The following is a 15,409-nucleotide window of genomic DNA, read 5'->3' as shown; positions in this document are numbered from 1 at the left end:
CATACACTGCCATGGCGATTTACATATGCTACTGTCGCTGTGTTGTCGGACCAGATCAACACATACTTGGCCTGGATCAACGGCAATAGCCTCTGCAGGGTGAGTAGTACAGCCAGCAACTCTAGGCAGTTGATGTACTAACCCAGTCATGGTCCTGCAGGCAACATCGCGTCGGGGAGTGTGCTTCGACTCGAGGCAGCTGTGCTGAGGGGGAGCTCGAAGAACTTACCTTGCTCTGCGAAACTGGCATAGAGCGGGTTAGCAACTGAGGAGGAGGGCCTCTTTGGTGAAGGCGGGGAGCATGGCAGTCAGCTCTGCATCAGCCTCAGACTGGGTGGGCAGACCCAAAGGTGGCAGCCCAGTCGAGTCATTGGCATCCAACATCGCCAGTGTGCTCTCCGATGCAGTGATCGAAGCCTCATCCTGCTCGCAGGCCCCGAAAGAGACGTCATGCTGGCCGTGAGGTGGGCTGGTCTCATTTCGGGATAGGACGGGAGCAAACGAGCGTGCTGGAGAACAGGAGGTCCGTGGGGAATTACCTGGTAAAATCGTGCCCATTGAACTCCCCAAATCGCCTCCAGCACCAGCCAGGCCGGCCTCATACCTGTGGGTAGAAGGCGCAGTGCGGGGGCGGCTAGAGTGGCTTTCCCGCGGAAGAAGGAAAGCTGCGACCGCAACGTTGCCATGGTCATATTCTCACAATGAGAACATGAACCATCCACCAAAGCTGCCTCAGTGTGATCACTGCACAGACACGTGAGGCAGCGCCCGTGGCTGTCGGAAGCGGAGAGATAACGACCGCGTCCAGGACGCAAAGGCATCTTGATAAATGTGTTTCTTTAAAAAGATTTTCGAGGTCAATGTGTGTGCTCTATAATATATTCTTTAGCAGGAATATACTGTCGAAGTGCCCAGGGCCGAAATCTGCACTCGACGTGCAGAAGGAGAGAAAGCCCCTGGAAATGCACCGTATATCCAACAGCATATGCTTCTTAAGAGGTGAATGGAACAGCAGTAGTATTCAGCTCGTTGATAGTAATACCGCTCAGCTCCGAAGAAAAAATCTGAAAGGAATTGCATTCCAGCTCCTTTTATACCCGTATCTCCAGGGGAGTGGGATGCAAATTCCACTCGCCAATTCTCATTGGCTTTTTCTCAAAGAATGGGAGGTGTTCGGGGCTCTCAAGAGCAACCTCTAGTGTCACTACATCAACACAATGTCGAGTGAGTGACAGAAGGGGAATTAACTTTCTTGTGGGGGTTAGAATACCCAGATAAACACGCAACTGGGGCCAAACTATTTTTTCCATATTTATCTCACTTAAGACTTTCATTTGAACTAATATGATGATATGAAAAACAAAACACTGTTAACAATTTGTGTTTATTTACATTAAATAGTATTTAATTACATTTAAAAGAGGTGTTCAATTAACATTTTTAAGGTCTGGCCATAAATTCCTTCTTAAGGTCTGTCTGAAGAACAACCATGACCTCACATCTCACAGCTCTGTTTGGAGAGAAAAGACATATTTTGCATAATTTTCTAATCTTTTAGCCTGGATGAGAGTCCTCTAGTGAAAGTGCAGTTTCGTGTTATACCTTAGGGTAATTTCAAGGAAACATGCAAAGAATACCCAAAACAGCCAGGATATTCCAAACTACATCATAGACAGTGTATAGTTGAGTACACTCAGTTCATGTTCCATGAGTGAAAAATGTACCTGTCACGGAAATATTTGAGTGAATGATCACATGACCGAATCTCTTAATAGAGCAGCAATGTGGCATGTAAATTCCTTAACACTCTGGTTTATAGACAGACAAGTTGCGAGAAGCACACACAGTACACATGCACAGTGTAAAACTGTGATCCCAGCTATATAACACCACTGAGATGAGATGTGATCTGAGATAAACAAGTCTAGCATGGTGTTTCTTTTGCATTGATGTTTGCGCTTGAGGTGACAGAAAAACATATACTTGGAGTGGGAGGGCACAGTCTTGAGTTTTTATTAGAAGTTAAATATCACTTCACTGTACTAAACCCCATCAGCTTTGATTAATTTACTACAAGTGTGTTATGTAGACAAGTTATGAAGTCTTAACTAATGCATATGTAGATATAACAACTACGGCTGTCAATCGATTCAAATTTTAAATCAGATTAATTACAGGACATGCATTCATTGAATTAACTGAAATTAATTGCATATGTCAGTATTTGAAAGGCCCCCAAATAAAGAAAATAATATAATATATATGTATTCTATATAAATAATGCATTATAATTTATATGATCAAAAATATAATATGTAAGGCCTATATTAAATATAAAAAATTTGATATTCAGATTAAAATATATATTGCAATATTGATTATTAGAAAATACATAATGTTGCATTAGAAGTCAATACATTGTTTGTTTTAATTCAATAACACTGAACAGTACAGTCAACAGCAATTAATTTTACATCTGAGCTCATCAGTCTGTCCTGTTCTCATATTTGTATAATGTTTTTTAAATTTGGAACATTGAAAATCACATCTTGGGAACCATGAATTCTGTTGTGCTTCGTCAAGCTGTCAAGAACATTTCCTGTGTGACCGTCTCTCATTCTGTGGCTGCACTGCTTGTGAGGTGTGCTGACTGCCCAGTGCTGACAATGCTGTACAATGCTTTGGTGTGAAATTGAATGTTTATGTCATTCTTCCTTGCGTATGTTCTACGGGTATGCTCTACATACGTGTGTAATATAACAAGTATAACAAGTGCATGGATTGTTCATCATCTGAATTAAATGGTAGGGGAAAAAGGCTTGTAAACAAACCACCTGAGCCCTGAAGGGTGTTGATAAAACTTTAGGCCCATAGACTTTTCTAGGTTTAATGGTGGCCTTTGAAAGACCCAGTCAGAACTCCAGACATGAGCTGTCGACCTACAGTGTCTGCATATCACCCACCTGTTTAATTGATGCCAGAGCCAACAGGAGTGCAGTCTTTAGCGAAAGCGCATGCAACTTAGCTAATTCTAATGGTTCTAAGCACTCCTGAAGGAATGTGAGGATCTCAGCTATAGAGCAATTCACTGGGTCCTTACCGTGTGAAGAGCACCAATTAGCATGCCATTTCAGTCCAGTTCTGATTGGTTAGTTGTGTGCCGTTCATGGGCCAAACATGTAGGTTCCACATTTCCAGTTGGTGATGCCTTGCACTTGAGAGAGGAGATCCCTCCTCAGTGGTGTTTCCCAAGAAGGGCCGTCAAATATCGCTGTCATCTCCGAAAACCAAGTCAAGTCAAGTCAAGTGGTTTTTATTGTCGTTTCAACCATATACAGTTAGTACAGTACACAGCAAAACGAGACAAAGTTCCTCCAGGACCATGGTGCTACATAAAAACAACAAAGGACCAACACAGGACCACATGAGACAACACAACAAAATAAAATACCTATATAAAATACCTATATAAAGTGCACGTGCAAACATGTGCAAAAAGTACGGGACAGTACAACAAATTTCTGACAATGAACAGGACAATAGACACAGTGCAGCGCCGACCAGTACTCAGTAGTACAAAAAGATGACAGTTTCTAAAAACGTAAACATAACATACTATGAGATAGTGTTCTATGCACATAGCAGTTATTGGGGTAGCAGACAGTTATAAAGTGACAGTAATTAAAGTGCAACTCAGGACACGTGTGTGTGTGTGTCAAACCAGTCTCTGAGTATTGAGGAGTCTGATGGCTTGGGGGAAGAAGCTGTTACACAGTCTGGCCGTGAGGGCCCGAATGCTTCAGTACCTCTTGCCAGACGGCAGGAGGGTAAAGAGTTTGTGTGAGGGGTGTGTGGGGTCGTCCACAATGCTGGTTGCTTTGCAGATACAGTGTTTTTTGTAAATGTCTTTGATGGAGGGAAGAGAGACCCCAATGATCTTCTCAGCTGTCCTTACTATCCTCTGCAGGGCTTTGCAGTCCGAAACGGTGCAAGTCCCAAACCAGGCAGTGATGCAGCTGCTCAGGATGCTCTCAATAGTCCCTCTATAGAATGTAGTGAGGATGATTGAATGTAGTGAACCAGATTGATTGGGCAATTTCGGCTCAACAAACAGCACCGTTTCCTTGTCTGCTGATGACAGAGTGAAGTAGGCGCAGTGGGGGAAATGCATACTTGCATTTCACCTGCCATTTTTGGGCTAGGTCATTCACTCCCAGCTGGTCTTGGGACATGGGGTACCAAAGAGGACAGTGATCATTCTCTGCAGATGCGAACAGATCGACTTCAGCTTTGTCAATTATTCTCCAAATCCTCAGAGCAAGATGATGAAGTCTCCACTCCCCTGGTAACATGCCCTGGTGTGACAGTAGATATGACCCACAATTCAGGTGGCATGGGACATATGTAGTGCGTAGGGAAAGGAGATTGAGCCCACTCCATTGGAGGAGGTGCTGCAGTCAGGCTCATCATTCTCAGTGACTGAGTTCCGCCTTGGAATTCTTGGACAACAGTCATGCTGTCATGGTTATACACCACATCAGAATAAAAATCCTTCAAGGCTCTGACCCATCATAACACCCTGTTGGTAAAAGTCTCGAGCTGTCTATGGTGCTACAGACTAAAAGGAAGGACTTTGAATTTATATGCAGATCCCTCAAATGCTAATCTCAAGAGCCACCTGTGACATGGTGCAATTTGTACATGAAAGGAGTTGTCCTTCAGATCTATTGATGCAAACCAGTCCTGTGGATGTGCGATAAGATCTGCTTCTGAGTTATCATCTTGAATGGGTGCTTTGCGAGCGCATGATTCAAGCGTCTCAGATCTAGTATGAGCCGGAACCTGCAGTCTCTCTTTGGAATAATAAAATAAAGGCTGTACAACCCGCTTCGGAATGAACTCTATCACGTTTTTGCAAGGAAATTGTGAATTTCCATGACAGAACCGTGGACTGTAAAACGCTGTTGAAGCACGGTGGCCGGTGTGCAAACTGAATCGAATAGCCGTGTTTATTCGTTTTTAACACCCAATCTGACAAGCCTGTGAGGGCTCACCACATGTCCACATAGCGGGACAGTGTGCTTATTGATTTGCTTGCAAGAGGAGATGGAGTGAGGGAGCTTTGCATAGCCCTGCTCCTCAGCATGATCCACTGTTGTGAGGACGGCAGCCTCTCCGACCTGGATGTACGATGTGTAGGGCACACGCCAGGACTTCGTGAGCTCCGTGTGGACCTCAATAGGAATGCTGCATGCCTATGGGCCACAATGGCAGTTTGCAGGAACAATTGATCTAGCCGAGATTTTTGCTGTTCTTCCGAGCTCCTCAACTGCCCTCAGAAGGACTTGAAGAAGCTCCTTATCGTTGAGCTGTGCATGCTCCTCACCCTCGCTTTGTCAAGTGGTGGCGACATCCTCTGTGGACCACAAAGTCAGAGCTGCCAAATGTAATGAGGCTGTGACCTTCAATTGAGGGCCAGAGCTCATCACGTGCATATTGCACAGGCGAGGACGTTATATTGGACGTTCGTGGGGCTTCGAGATCCTCCTCGAAATGGTGTATCTCTACCTTGTGGCTCTGCCGTGCCTCCCTATGTGAACTCTCGGGATCTAACACAGAGGAGGTGGTCGGGAGACCACGGGAGGCTGGATCGTCCCCAGAACGCTTCAGAGTGGGCGCAGCCCAGGCAACGAATGCAGCTCTAAAGCTCGTCTGACCACTGGATGTGCCACTCGCATGGAGAACACTTGTGGAAAAGATGCACACACAATTGTCCTAAATGAGATCCAAACTGAAATTGCCATGGATACCAAACAGATAAGATAGGATTCTAAAGTTAGGATCTTTCTGTATTGTACAACATTGCAGCAGTCTGGATGGATGTTTATAACTGATTGGTGAAGATGGTTACCTGCTATAATTCTTGGATATGTTTTCTGGTAGAATTGTTGAAGTTTATTTTGGTTGTCATGCTTTAATGAATCGAACATACTCAAGTGTACAGATCGCAATGTGTTTAAAAGTTTCATTTTTTTTCAGTGTCGAAACAACTCACGTGAAGTGTTATTCTGTAAACTTCTTGCAATTTTAAGTTTCAACCACAGATGGCATTAGAGAGCACAAAGTTCCATAGTGTAGCTTTAAATATACTTCAAGCTTGAATTGCTTTGATGGTAGAAAAATACATACATTTATTATGGTATTATAGTAAGTCAGGGGGCATGATTAATTGTGTAACTTTTATTAATGTGTTAATTTCGTAATAGTCCATAATCATCCGCAATCTACCTTAATCCTGCTCAATATTATTATAATTTGTAATCAAACTAATTTAACACATATACTGTATTTTTAAAACCTACAAATCCAGTGCCATTGCACCAAGTTTTAATTACTTGTGAAATTTGTCTTCCAAGATCAACATTATGCATCCAGTGGAACCAAACCCTTGCAAAGGTTTTGACCATTTCAGTTACAACCAGTCTTCAGGGGATTTGTAAACATAAATAGACAGATCTGTACATATGTAAAATATTACATTTTAGTTGCTGCCAATTCAATGTCTTCCAAAACATATGAAAATGTATGTGTAATCTTTACTATACGAATACCAATGAATAAGAACAATACCCTGGATGTAACCCTTAATAGTTCCGTTTCAAATTCCACCCATTTAAACAACAGTTCCTATGAGCTCAGAATGGGATAATAATCATGAATCAACTCTATTATTTCTGTCTGATTCATGTCTGGTTTGTTGTCTTTTTGCTGCACTGTGTGCATAGTAGACATAATTAGCAAATTGATAGCCATGCTAAATCATTTCTTTCATTTAGCAGGCAGGCTTGGCAGATGGTGGCCCCTGTACTGGAGCCAGACCCCCACACACAGCTGGTCAAAGCCGTATATTCAGAGACAGAGGTAGTGAGCTAGCACTGTCAGGCTCACACAAAGGACTGGCCCATCTGGGGCAGCCCCATGGGTGAAGAATCGCCTCCCTCCATGCATGCTTCTAAGAGTGCCAAAGCACAGAAGCTCCTCATCCATTATTATTTATTTATTTTATTTTATATTTGCACTTCACAAATGCATGCTTGCCCAGTATTCTGTGATTCAGAAGCAAAAACTTCACTTGAGTAATCTTCAACAACTAAATAATGGAAATATGGGCCTGATTTAATTTCTAATGAATCCTAAAGTTGAACAAAGACCATGTTGGTACCAAGTATTCAAAACAAGGTCATGAATTAAGTTCTATATATTCTATAGACTATATTCAATAGACTTTTCTGTAGACATTCTCATGAATGAGGCTATTTGTGTCCCCATGAACGTACGTTATATTTAAATGAATGTTAATTTTATTGGAATCGATGTATCAATGTCTCCATTCATCACCATAACATTTGAATGGGTTACATATAATTAAAAAAATCTGATTATAGCAAAATTGGACTTTTATTGGAATTAAAATATCATGCTTTCACTTACTTTCTTGTGTTTTACCCCCTCTAAAATACTTGTAGCACTACCACATACTGAATAAGAGCACATGTACTTACAGTATATACACCAATGGATTATGGGCTATAATAGTTCATAGTTAATATATTACTATATAATATTATAGTTTTGTACTATGTCCATGTGTCCTGTTTTCCTATTCTGTCTCCTCCATGTTTTGTGTAATTTCTGATATGTATTAGTTGCAGAATTTGTTGTTGCCCCTGTATTTTCTGTTCAGCCTTGTAGTGCTCTGACATTTCCCCTTTTAAGAATCATCTTTAATATTTCTGTCATCATGTGCCATCATCACCAATGTTTGTCAGCATTAAAATGATTTTGACCAGATAATTCAAACAGACAGAAGTATTATATTATGTGTACACTTTTATTGGTCAATTGTCTCTGTGATGAGGAAAAAAATCAAGATGATCCATCTTTTCTTTTTTTTTCTTTAAACAGAAAAAAATATATATATTGTTCTGGGTAATATTTAATGAAATAAAAAAAATTATAAAATTAAATATAGACTTTAAACATTGACTAAATATTGACTAAATATTTTAAACACTAAATATTAAACACTGAGGCTACACTAAGGCTGTATTTGTTATAATTAGTAAACTACATTAGCTAACATGAACTAACTATGAACACTATTTTTACACCATCTTGTTTAATGTTAGTTGCAACATATGCTACAAAAATGTTTTATTAAAAATTGTATATGTAAACATTATTTAATGCATTATAAATGATCAGGAACTAACAGTGAACAATATTTCCATAACTTATCATTAATCAAGTTTAATAAATGCTGTTATAAAATATTGTTCATTGTTAGTTCATGAAAATTAATGTATTACGTAATTGAATAGAACCTTATTGTGTTGCCATGATATTTCTTAATTAACACATTTTTTAGACAAATCTTCAATTTGTGTCCACAAAGAGTGCACAAAGCACTTTAAATGTAACAGGGTTGCAACAAAGCAGGTGTGATTTGTTACAAGGTACACAGATACATTTTATTAACAAATCATTTTATTATTGTAGGGATGCATCCCCTTTGGTTGTCCCCCAAAATCTATGGCTGTGGGCCTACTTAAAGGAATAGTTCACCCATCCATCCATCCATTCATCCATCTTCAACCGCTTATCTCGAAGTCGGGTCGTGGGGGCAGCTGCTCCAGCAGGGGGGCCCCAAACTTCCCTATCCCGAGCCACATTAACCAACTTTGACTGGGGGACCCCGAGGCGTTCCCAGGCCAGTGTGGAGATGTAATCTCTCCACCTAGTCCTGGGTCTTCCCCGAGGCCTCCTCCCAGCTGGACGTGCCTGAAACACCTCCCTAGGGAGGCGGCCAGGGGGCATCCTTACCAGATGCCCAAACCACCTCAACTGACTCCTTTCAACGCAAAGGAGCAGCGGCTCTACTCCGAGCTCCTCACGGATGACTGAGCTCCTCACCCTATCTCTAAGGGAGAAGCCCGCCACCCTTCTGAGGAAGCCCATTTCGGCCGCTTGTACTCGCGACCTAGTTCTTTCGGTCATGACCCAACCTTCATGACCATAGGTGAGGGTAGAAACAAAAATTGACCAGTATATTCCATGTGGGGGTTGGTCTCCGCCAAGGCTGCGTTTTGTCACCAATCCTGTTTGTGATATTCATGGACAGGATATCGAGGCGTAGTCGGGGTGGGGAAGGTGTGCGGTTCGGTGGGCTGGGGATCTCATCGTTGCTTTTTGCAGATGATGTTGTCTTCATGTCATCATCGGTCCGTGACCTTCAGTTCTCACTGGATCGCTTGGCAGTCGAGAGAGAGGAATAGTTCACCCAAAAATAAAAATTCTCTCATTGATTTAACCACTGGAGTAGCGCTTTAGATTACAGCCCGCAATTTACAAAGTACACTGAATTTACACCATACCTTTTTTGTATTAATAGTGTAACTACACAGTCTGTACTTGTAGGTATAAGGGAAAAATATGCAAAGTTTGGGGAATAAAGGGGTAACAAGCAACACTTCAATTTACAGCCCACAAATGTTGCACTTACCCAATAATTATATGGAAAAAGGGGGTAACAATTTGGACTTACACTGTGACAACATTGAGCAATGGTATATTTACACAGTAACTACAGAAACTTTTTACAATAGTTCTAATTTTGCTTGCCTTGTTCTCTCGAGTTAAATTTAAATAAGGGGGGGTTGTTGCTGGTGTGACTCGCAGCTGAGATGGACTGTATGCAATACACTTTCATAAGGTAAGTAGCTTACATTGGAAATTCTAAATAAAATAATAGCAGAAACTCATTAACACATTAACCAATGTTTCAAGTTTTGTTGTTCAGTAATCTCTATCATGTATCCTGTAATAATAGAATATGTACCCCATGGTAAAAAAAAAAAAAATCCACATCTCTCTCTCTCTCTCTCTCTCTCTCTCTCTCTCTCTCTCTCTCTTTATATATATATATAAAGAGAGAGAGAGAGAGAGAGAGAGAGAGAGAGAGAGAGAGAGAGAGAGAGAGAGAGAGATGCATATTGTTCCCTTCTACACGTAAATAATTTATAGGTACACTGTTATAACAAAAAGGTACGCTGTAAATTCGGTGTATTTACGCTGTAAATTGTGGGCTCTAATATAAAGTGTTACCCTTTTATGTTTCCCTTATGTGGATTTTGGAGCTTCAAATTATGATGAAATATTCTTTTAATAATCTTTTTCTCCAGAAGAAAGAAATTAATACATATCTGGGATGCCAGGAGGGTGAGTAAATCATGAGAGAATTTTCATTTTTGGGTGAACTATCCCTTTAAGATGTGAAATGGGAAAATATGATTACTTGAAAGTTCAGCAGTACTAACATTTTCAAATGAAATGATTAAAATTGTTTTAAAAATGTCCTTGCACAAATGGCAATGTTCCCTGAGAATGACCCACTTAAAGTTGGAATATTCCATGAACTTTGAAAAACTGTTAAATCTTTCCTCTAACATCCGTCCCTTGGCAAAGACGTCCATCACTGTGTTTCAACAGAAATGGAGAGAGATGTTTTAGTCTATATTACGGGAGAGATGTGTATAGCTCACAGAGGACAGATGGGTCCGACTCTGAACAGAATGTACCCATTGAGACTCATACAGTATGCATCACATCCCTGTAACGCTTCCTCCTATATCTGAACTGTCATGAGTGCAAATTATTGTCCACAGTCCATTAACCAATCAGATTAGATTCTCTGCTGTGGCCTGCAGAAGCTGTGTAGTGTCCATTTGTTTTTCCACTTCCAGTAAATAACAATTAGAAGTATCTAAATTAAATTCTAATAACTGAAATCTTTAGTATTGAATACAAATGGATTTTATAAGACAATTTGCAAGTATTTTACAGCAAATTTCAAAAGTATGTTTTCATAACACATTGTAAATTCCTGAACAATGTTTGAATGAATAAATCATTTATAAGAACAGAAACCAAATCAACAGAATGGATAACCATTATAAGACTCAAAAGTCTGTGACAGCATCGATGCTACACTGCACAGACCGTGTCTGTAAGAACATTCTCTCTCTTTGTGTGACTCTCTCTCTGTCTCTCTCTCTCTCTCTCTCTCTCTCTCTCTCTCTCTCTCTCTCTCTCTCTCTCTCTCTCTCTCTCTCTCTCTCTCTCTCTCTGTCTTGTGACAGCATGGCTGAAGGGACTTCGAGTTCCTCTACACAGTGCTGGTATAGAATACAAAACAGAACTCTTAGGTAATTTCCTTCAGCTTACACAAAGCTTGTTCTTACTTTGCTTAAACAAGTTCATGCAAATGCACAGGCTCGATATAATGCTGTAATCTTCATATCACCTTTTGATACATTTTTTAACACTAAAGGGAGTGTTGATAGAGGCTGACTGATTTGATTTCTAATGGTCAATGCCAATATCGATAACTAGACAGTGTGTCTGATGGCCAATATACTGTATACTCTATAATAAAATGGCAAATAAAATGTACACAAAATTGCTTAAATTAATATTTTATTGTAGACATTATGTTCTAACGTTTTAATTTTTTTCTAAATTGATTTTATGACAGTTCTGTTTACAAAAAACATTTCTAAAAAGAGAGTGAAACATTATCATGCAATGTATTTTTGTCATTCGGAAGAGCTAACTGTGCACTTTTCATGCACTTTTAATAAAACACTGCCATTCTCATCTTTGTCTGAAAAAAAGAAATAAAAATAATAATTTTGTTATTTATGCATGAATGATATGCATAATATGATAAACACTTTCAAATAAATTAATAAATGCATTAGTGACATTCTAATGCAGCACAGAGTTATATAGCAAACACACTGTAGCTATTTTCTATTGTGGTACAGCATTGACATCAATGTTCATATTTTCTCTGTTTTCTGTAAAACTTTGTTAGATAAAGTTGATCAGTTTATAACAATGTGTAATTAACTTATCAAAGATGCCGCAATTTGTGGATCACTTCAGCATGTGTCTCCCCTGTTAGGGTGACCCCAGTCTTGGAGTAAAAATCAAAGGTCACGTGGCTTAAAAATAGCATATTAATGGTTACTTTAAAGACTGCCCTTTCATTTCCAACAATGCATTATATTGTAAGTTTTATTTTAAATGTGAAAAAGTGAAAGAAAATAAAGTGTTGCCATATGGCTACAGTGAACACAGATAATGTTCAAAATTAATTAATTAATTAATAAAATCTTTTGACAAGGTTGTTGGTAGAGTTTGGAAATGACACTAGGCAGAAATATCAAGCAGGCACAGTTACAGTATCAGGCAATGCCAATAATCTCAAAATGACCAAATATCAGCCAGTTCATCTGCCTGGTTTATATTTTGCTCTGATTACTAAATACTCTACAGAAATCTGATTGCCTACATGGCAATAAATGCAAAACACATACATGAAATAAATGTTCATATTGCTTTCACTGATATAAAAAGTCACTTACTTGTATATACAGTACATGCAACAAAAAAGGCTGTTTTTATATATGAAACATATATTTTCCCAAATAGTAGAATTTGAGTACATATAAGTACAGTTTGTTCAATTTTTTACATTTTTGTTCAAATATATATATATATATATATATATATATATATATATATATATATATATATATATATATATCTACAACAGTTAGTTCCAGTCCTCAAATCTGATTGGACGAGAGATGCACCTATGGTCTGACACCATCAGCACTCCGACGCTTCACTGTGTGTGTGTGTGTATCACTCCGCTTGTGTTCGTGCCATTCTAAACAAAAGTGTAAGAGCAGTGCATATGTGTTAAGAGCTACTGTTTGTCTTTTTTTTTTACATTACATATGTTAGCCAGCAGGTGGTGGCAAAAGATCATTTTTGTGTGTAATATGAGCCAGTTAGGTGACGTGTAGTGAATCCGCATCAGCCAATGTTTACATACAACAGCTCTTTGTGATTGCTTGTATTACTACTACTAAAGCTAGGAAATGGCTTTAAAACTAACAACTTCAGCATTATGGCTCATCACAGCTGAGAGACACAACAGACTGATTAATTACACAATAGGTGCTGTTTAAAATAGCAGAGGACATTTCAGTTTCTACTGTGATTTTTATAGTGATCGATTCTTGTGCACCGGCTACCGTGAAATAGGGTGAAATACTCCCCCTTGGATGCGATTTTTCGACTGAGAAAGCTGATCTTCAGAAAGCTGACAGCATCTCTGCTTGGGAGTGGCAACAGGTGATTGCAAACACTCCATCTCTCTCTATCTCTCACTCTCTCTCTCTCTATCTCTCACGCACACACATACATCCTTGTTTCTCCAATAACTTGTTCGAAACAGCACAAGCCGTGATATTATTTCTATAGTGACATTTTTTAATTACTAACAGAGGCTTGGATGCATCATTTGTTTTGAACCAGCAACGGCAGATTCTGATCCGTCACTTAAGAAAATAGTTTCATGCACGTTTTTATTACCGTACTCAGTTTTTCCTATTTTTTTTTAAATGTACTTGTTCATTGAACTGTTGTATATAACCAATATCACACTCGCAGTCATGCTATATGGCCCTATATCAGCACAGCTGTGATTACCTGCGGCCGAATCACAGCAGTGCTGATGTAGGGCCATATCGCACTCTTGCTCATGTGATACATATATATATATAGTATGCTCATAAAACAGATTTCTGTATGTGTAGCATTAAAATAGTAAAGGACAGAACATGGTTCTTTTTTCATGTGCTTCAACATAAAATGCTTTGTCATCCAACATAAGTATGCTAATTATGTGATATTACACATTATAACAGTCCACAATGGTCTCCACAGAGCTTCCTCTTGAAATGTAATGATTAAAGAAACAAATGCATGCATTGGGATACACCCATGAAAACCCTGTCCATAAACATAAACGATGCATTTAGTAAATCACCAGACCACACACACACGTTGGACAAAAGCAGAATGCCACCCGGGTGAATCTGCATATTCTTGATCGACTACACATTTAACCTCCGTTGCATGCAGCTGCAATCTGGTACTGTTTCTATGATGCACGCGGAATGACCGTGTCCATGGTGCTGAACATTCCGCGCGCTTCATGCTGAAACAAGCATGCAAGTGCATGGAATATTGAAGCAATAGCATCACCTTATAACTCTGGCAACATATGCATCTCTTTATATTATCCAAAGGAACACAATAAAGGGAAAAATCTCACGCGCAACCAAAATCTACAGTGTGCATCATGCGCATTTGACTCGCAAAGACAATAAATGAATGAGTAGGCTAGTAGCAAATTAGTCGATTTTAAAAGCGAAACTCGGCACATGAGTTCGTTTGCATGCATTGAAATAACATTTCCCTGTCTAAAGCCTAAATGCAATGATGTTCACTATGGGAAATGAATAACTATGCAATCTCACACACACCTAAAATCTATATTATGCAGTCTTTAAATGCACGCGCTTTAAAAATGCATTTGATTGACAAACATTTTGACAAATGTGAATTAGTAGCTAGTCTAAAACGTCGTTTTAAAAACAAAACTCCACACGGGAGTGGTATATTTTGCATGCATTGAGATAATAGTTCCCTATCTAGAGAGCTTAGATACAATGACAATGCTCCTTTCCATCAGCACACTCAGCTGACAGAATGACAGAGCGATCTCACGCGCACCTCAAATCTATATTTTGCATCAGTCTTCAAATGCATGCGCTTTAAAAATGCATTTTGCATTTCATTCTATAATATGTACGTCTAAAAAGCTTAAATAAAACACTAGCTCTCCAAATCCGCAGTTTGAGGGGAGAACCATGACAGAGTAACAAAGCAAAAAAAAAAAAAAAAAACACTTCTTACCTTCTCCCTTACAAAGCTGGATTGCATCCAAACTAAGATTCTTCATCATGTCCTCACACGGGCTCGTGGGGCTAATAACGCTGTCCCCCACGCGAGGAACCTCCATCATTCAGCCTCTAATGAACGCTATTCCGATAGTGAGTGTAACTGCAGTGCCGCAGGACAAAGATCTTCACCTCTTCTTTTCTCTCTCGGTGCTCTCTCTTTCTCCCACGGGTTTCCACAGTGTGCTGCTTCTGATGTCCACGTCAGCACATCGTCACGGTGACTCCATCCAGTGCTGATCCCTCCCTGCGACACAACAGTCAAGGGCAAAGAGCAATGGTGCTTCACCAAACACCTCCCTCCCGTTTAGTGCTCTCCAGCAATTAGACTTCCATGCAAATATGTCATAGGTCATACTTCATATCAGAACATGTCACTTTATTTTGTGGAGTTGCTTGCAATTGCACAATGTTGGTGTATTTTTGCTAAGAAATGTGCTGTAAAAATATTCTTTGATCCAGTAAATAAT

General features: G+C 39.6%; 1 protein-coding gene across 1 annotated transcript in view; it reads right to left on the bottom strand.

Annotated features, from left to right (window-relative positions):
• LOC127633199 (phytanoyl-CoA hydroxylase-interacting protein-like) overlaps positions 1 to 15,112 on the bottom strand; it is a 42,458-nt gene extending 27,346 nt beyond the window's left edge. The window contains exon 1 of the mRNA XM_052112065.1: positions 14,896 to 15,112. Within this exon, the coding sequence (XP_051968025.1) occupies positions 14,896 to 15,004 (109 nt within the window). The 5' untranslated portion in view covers positions 15,005 to 15,112. The remainder of the gene's footprint in view (positions 1 to 14,895) is intronic.
• Between the last annotated feature and the right edge of the window lie 297 nt (positions 15,113 to 15,409).

The sequence above is a fragment of the Xyrauchen texanus genome, chromosome 40 (assembly GCF_025860055.1).
Source record: "Xyrauchen texanus isolate HMW12.3.18 chromosome 40, RBS_HiC_50CHRs, whole genome shotgun sequence".
Lineage (NCBI taxonomy): Eukaryota > Metazoa > Chordata > Actinopteri > Cypriniformes > Catostomidae > Xyrauchen > Xyrauchen texanus.
The sequence above is the reverse complement of the archived record's forward strand: the minus strand, read 5'-3'. Positions and strand labels throughout refer to the sequence as shown.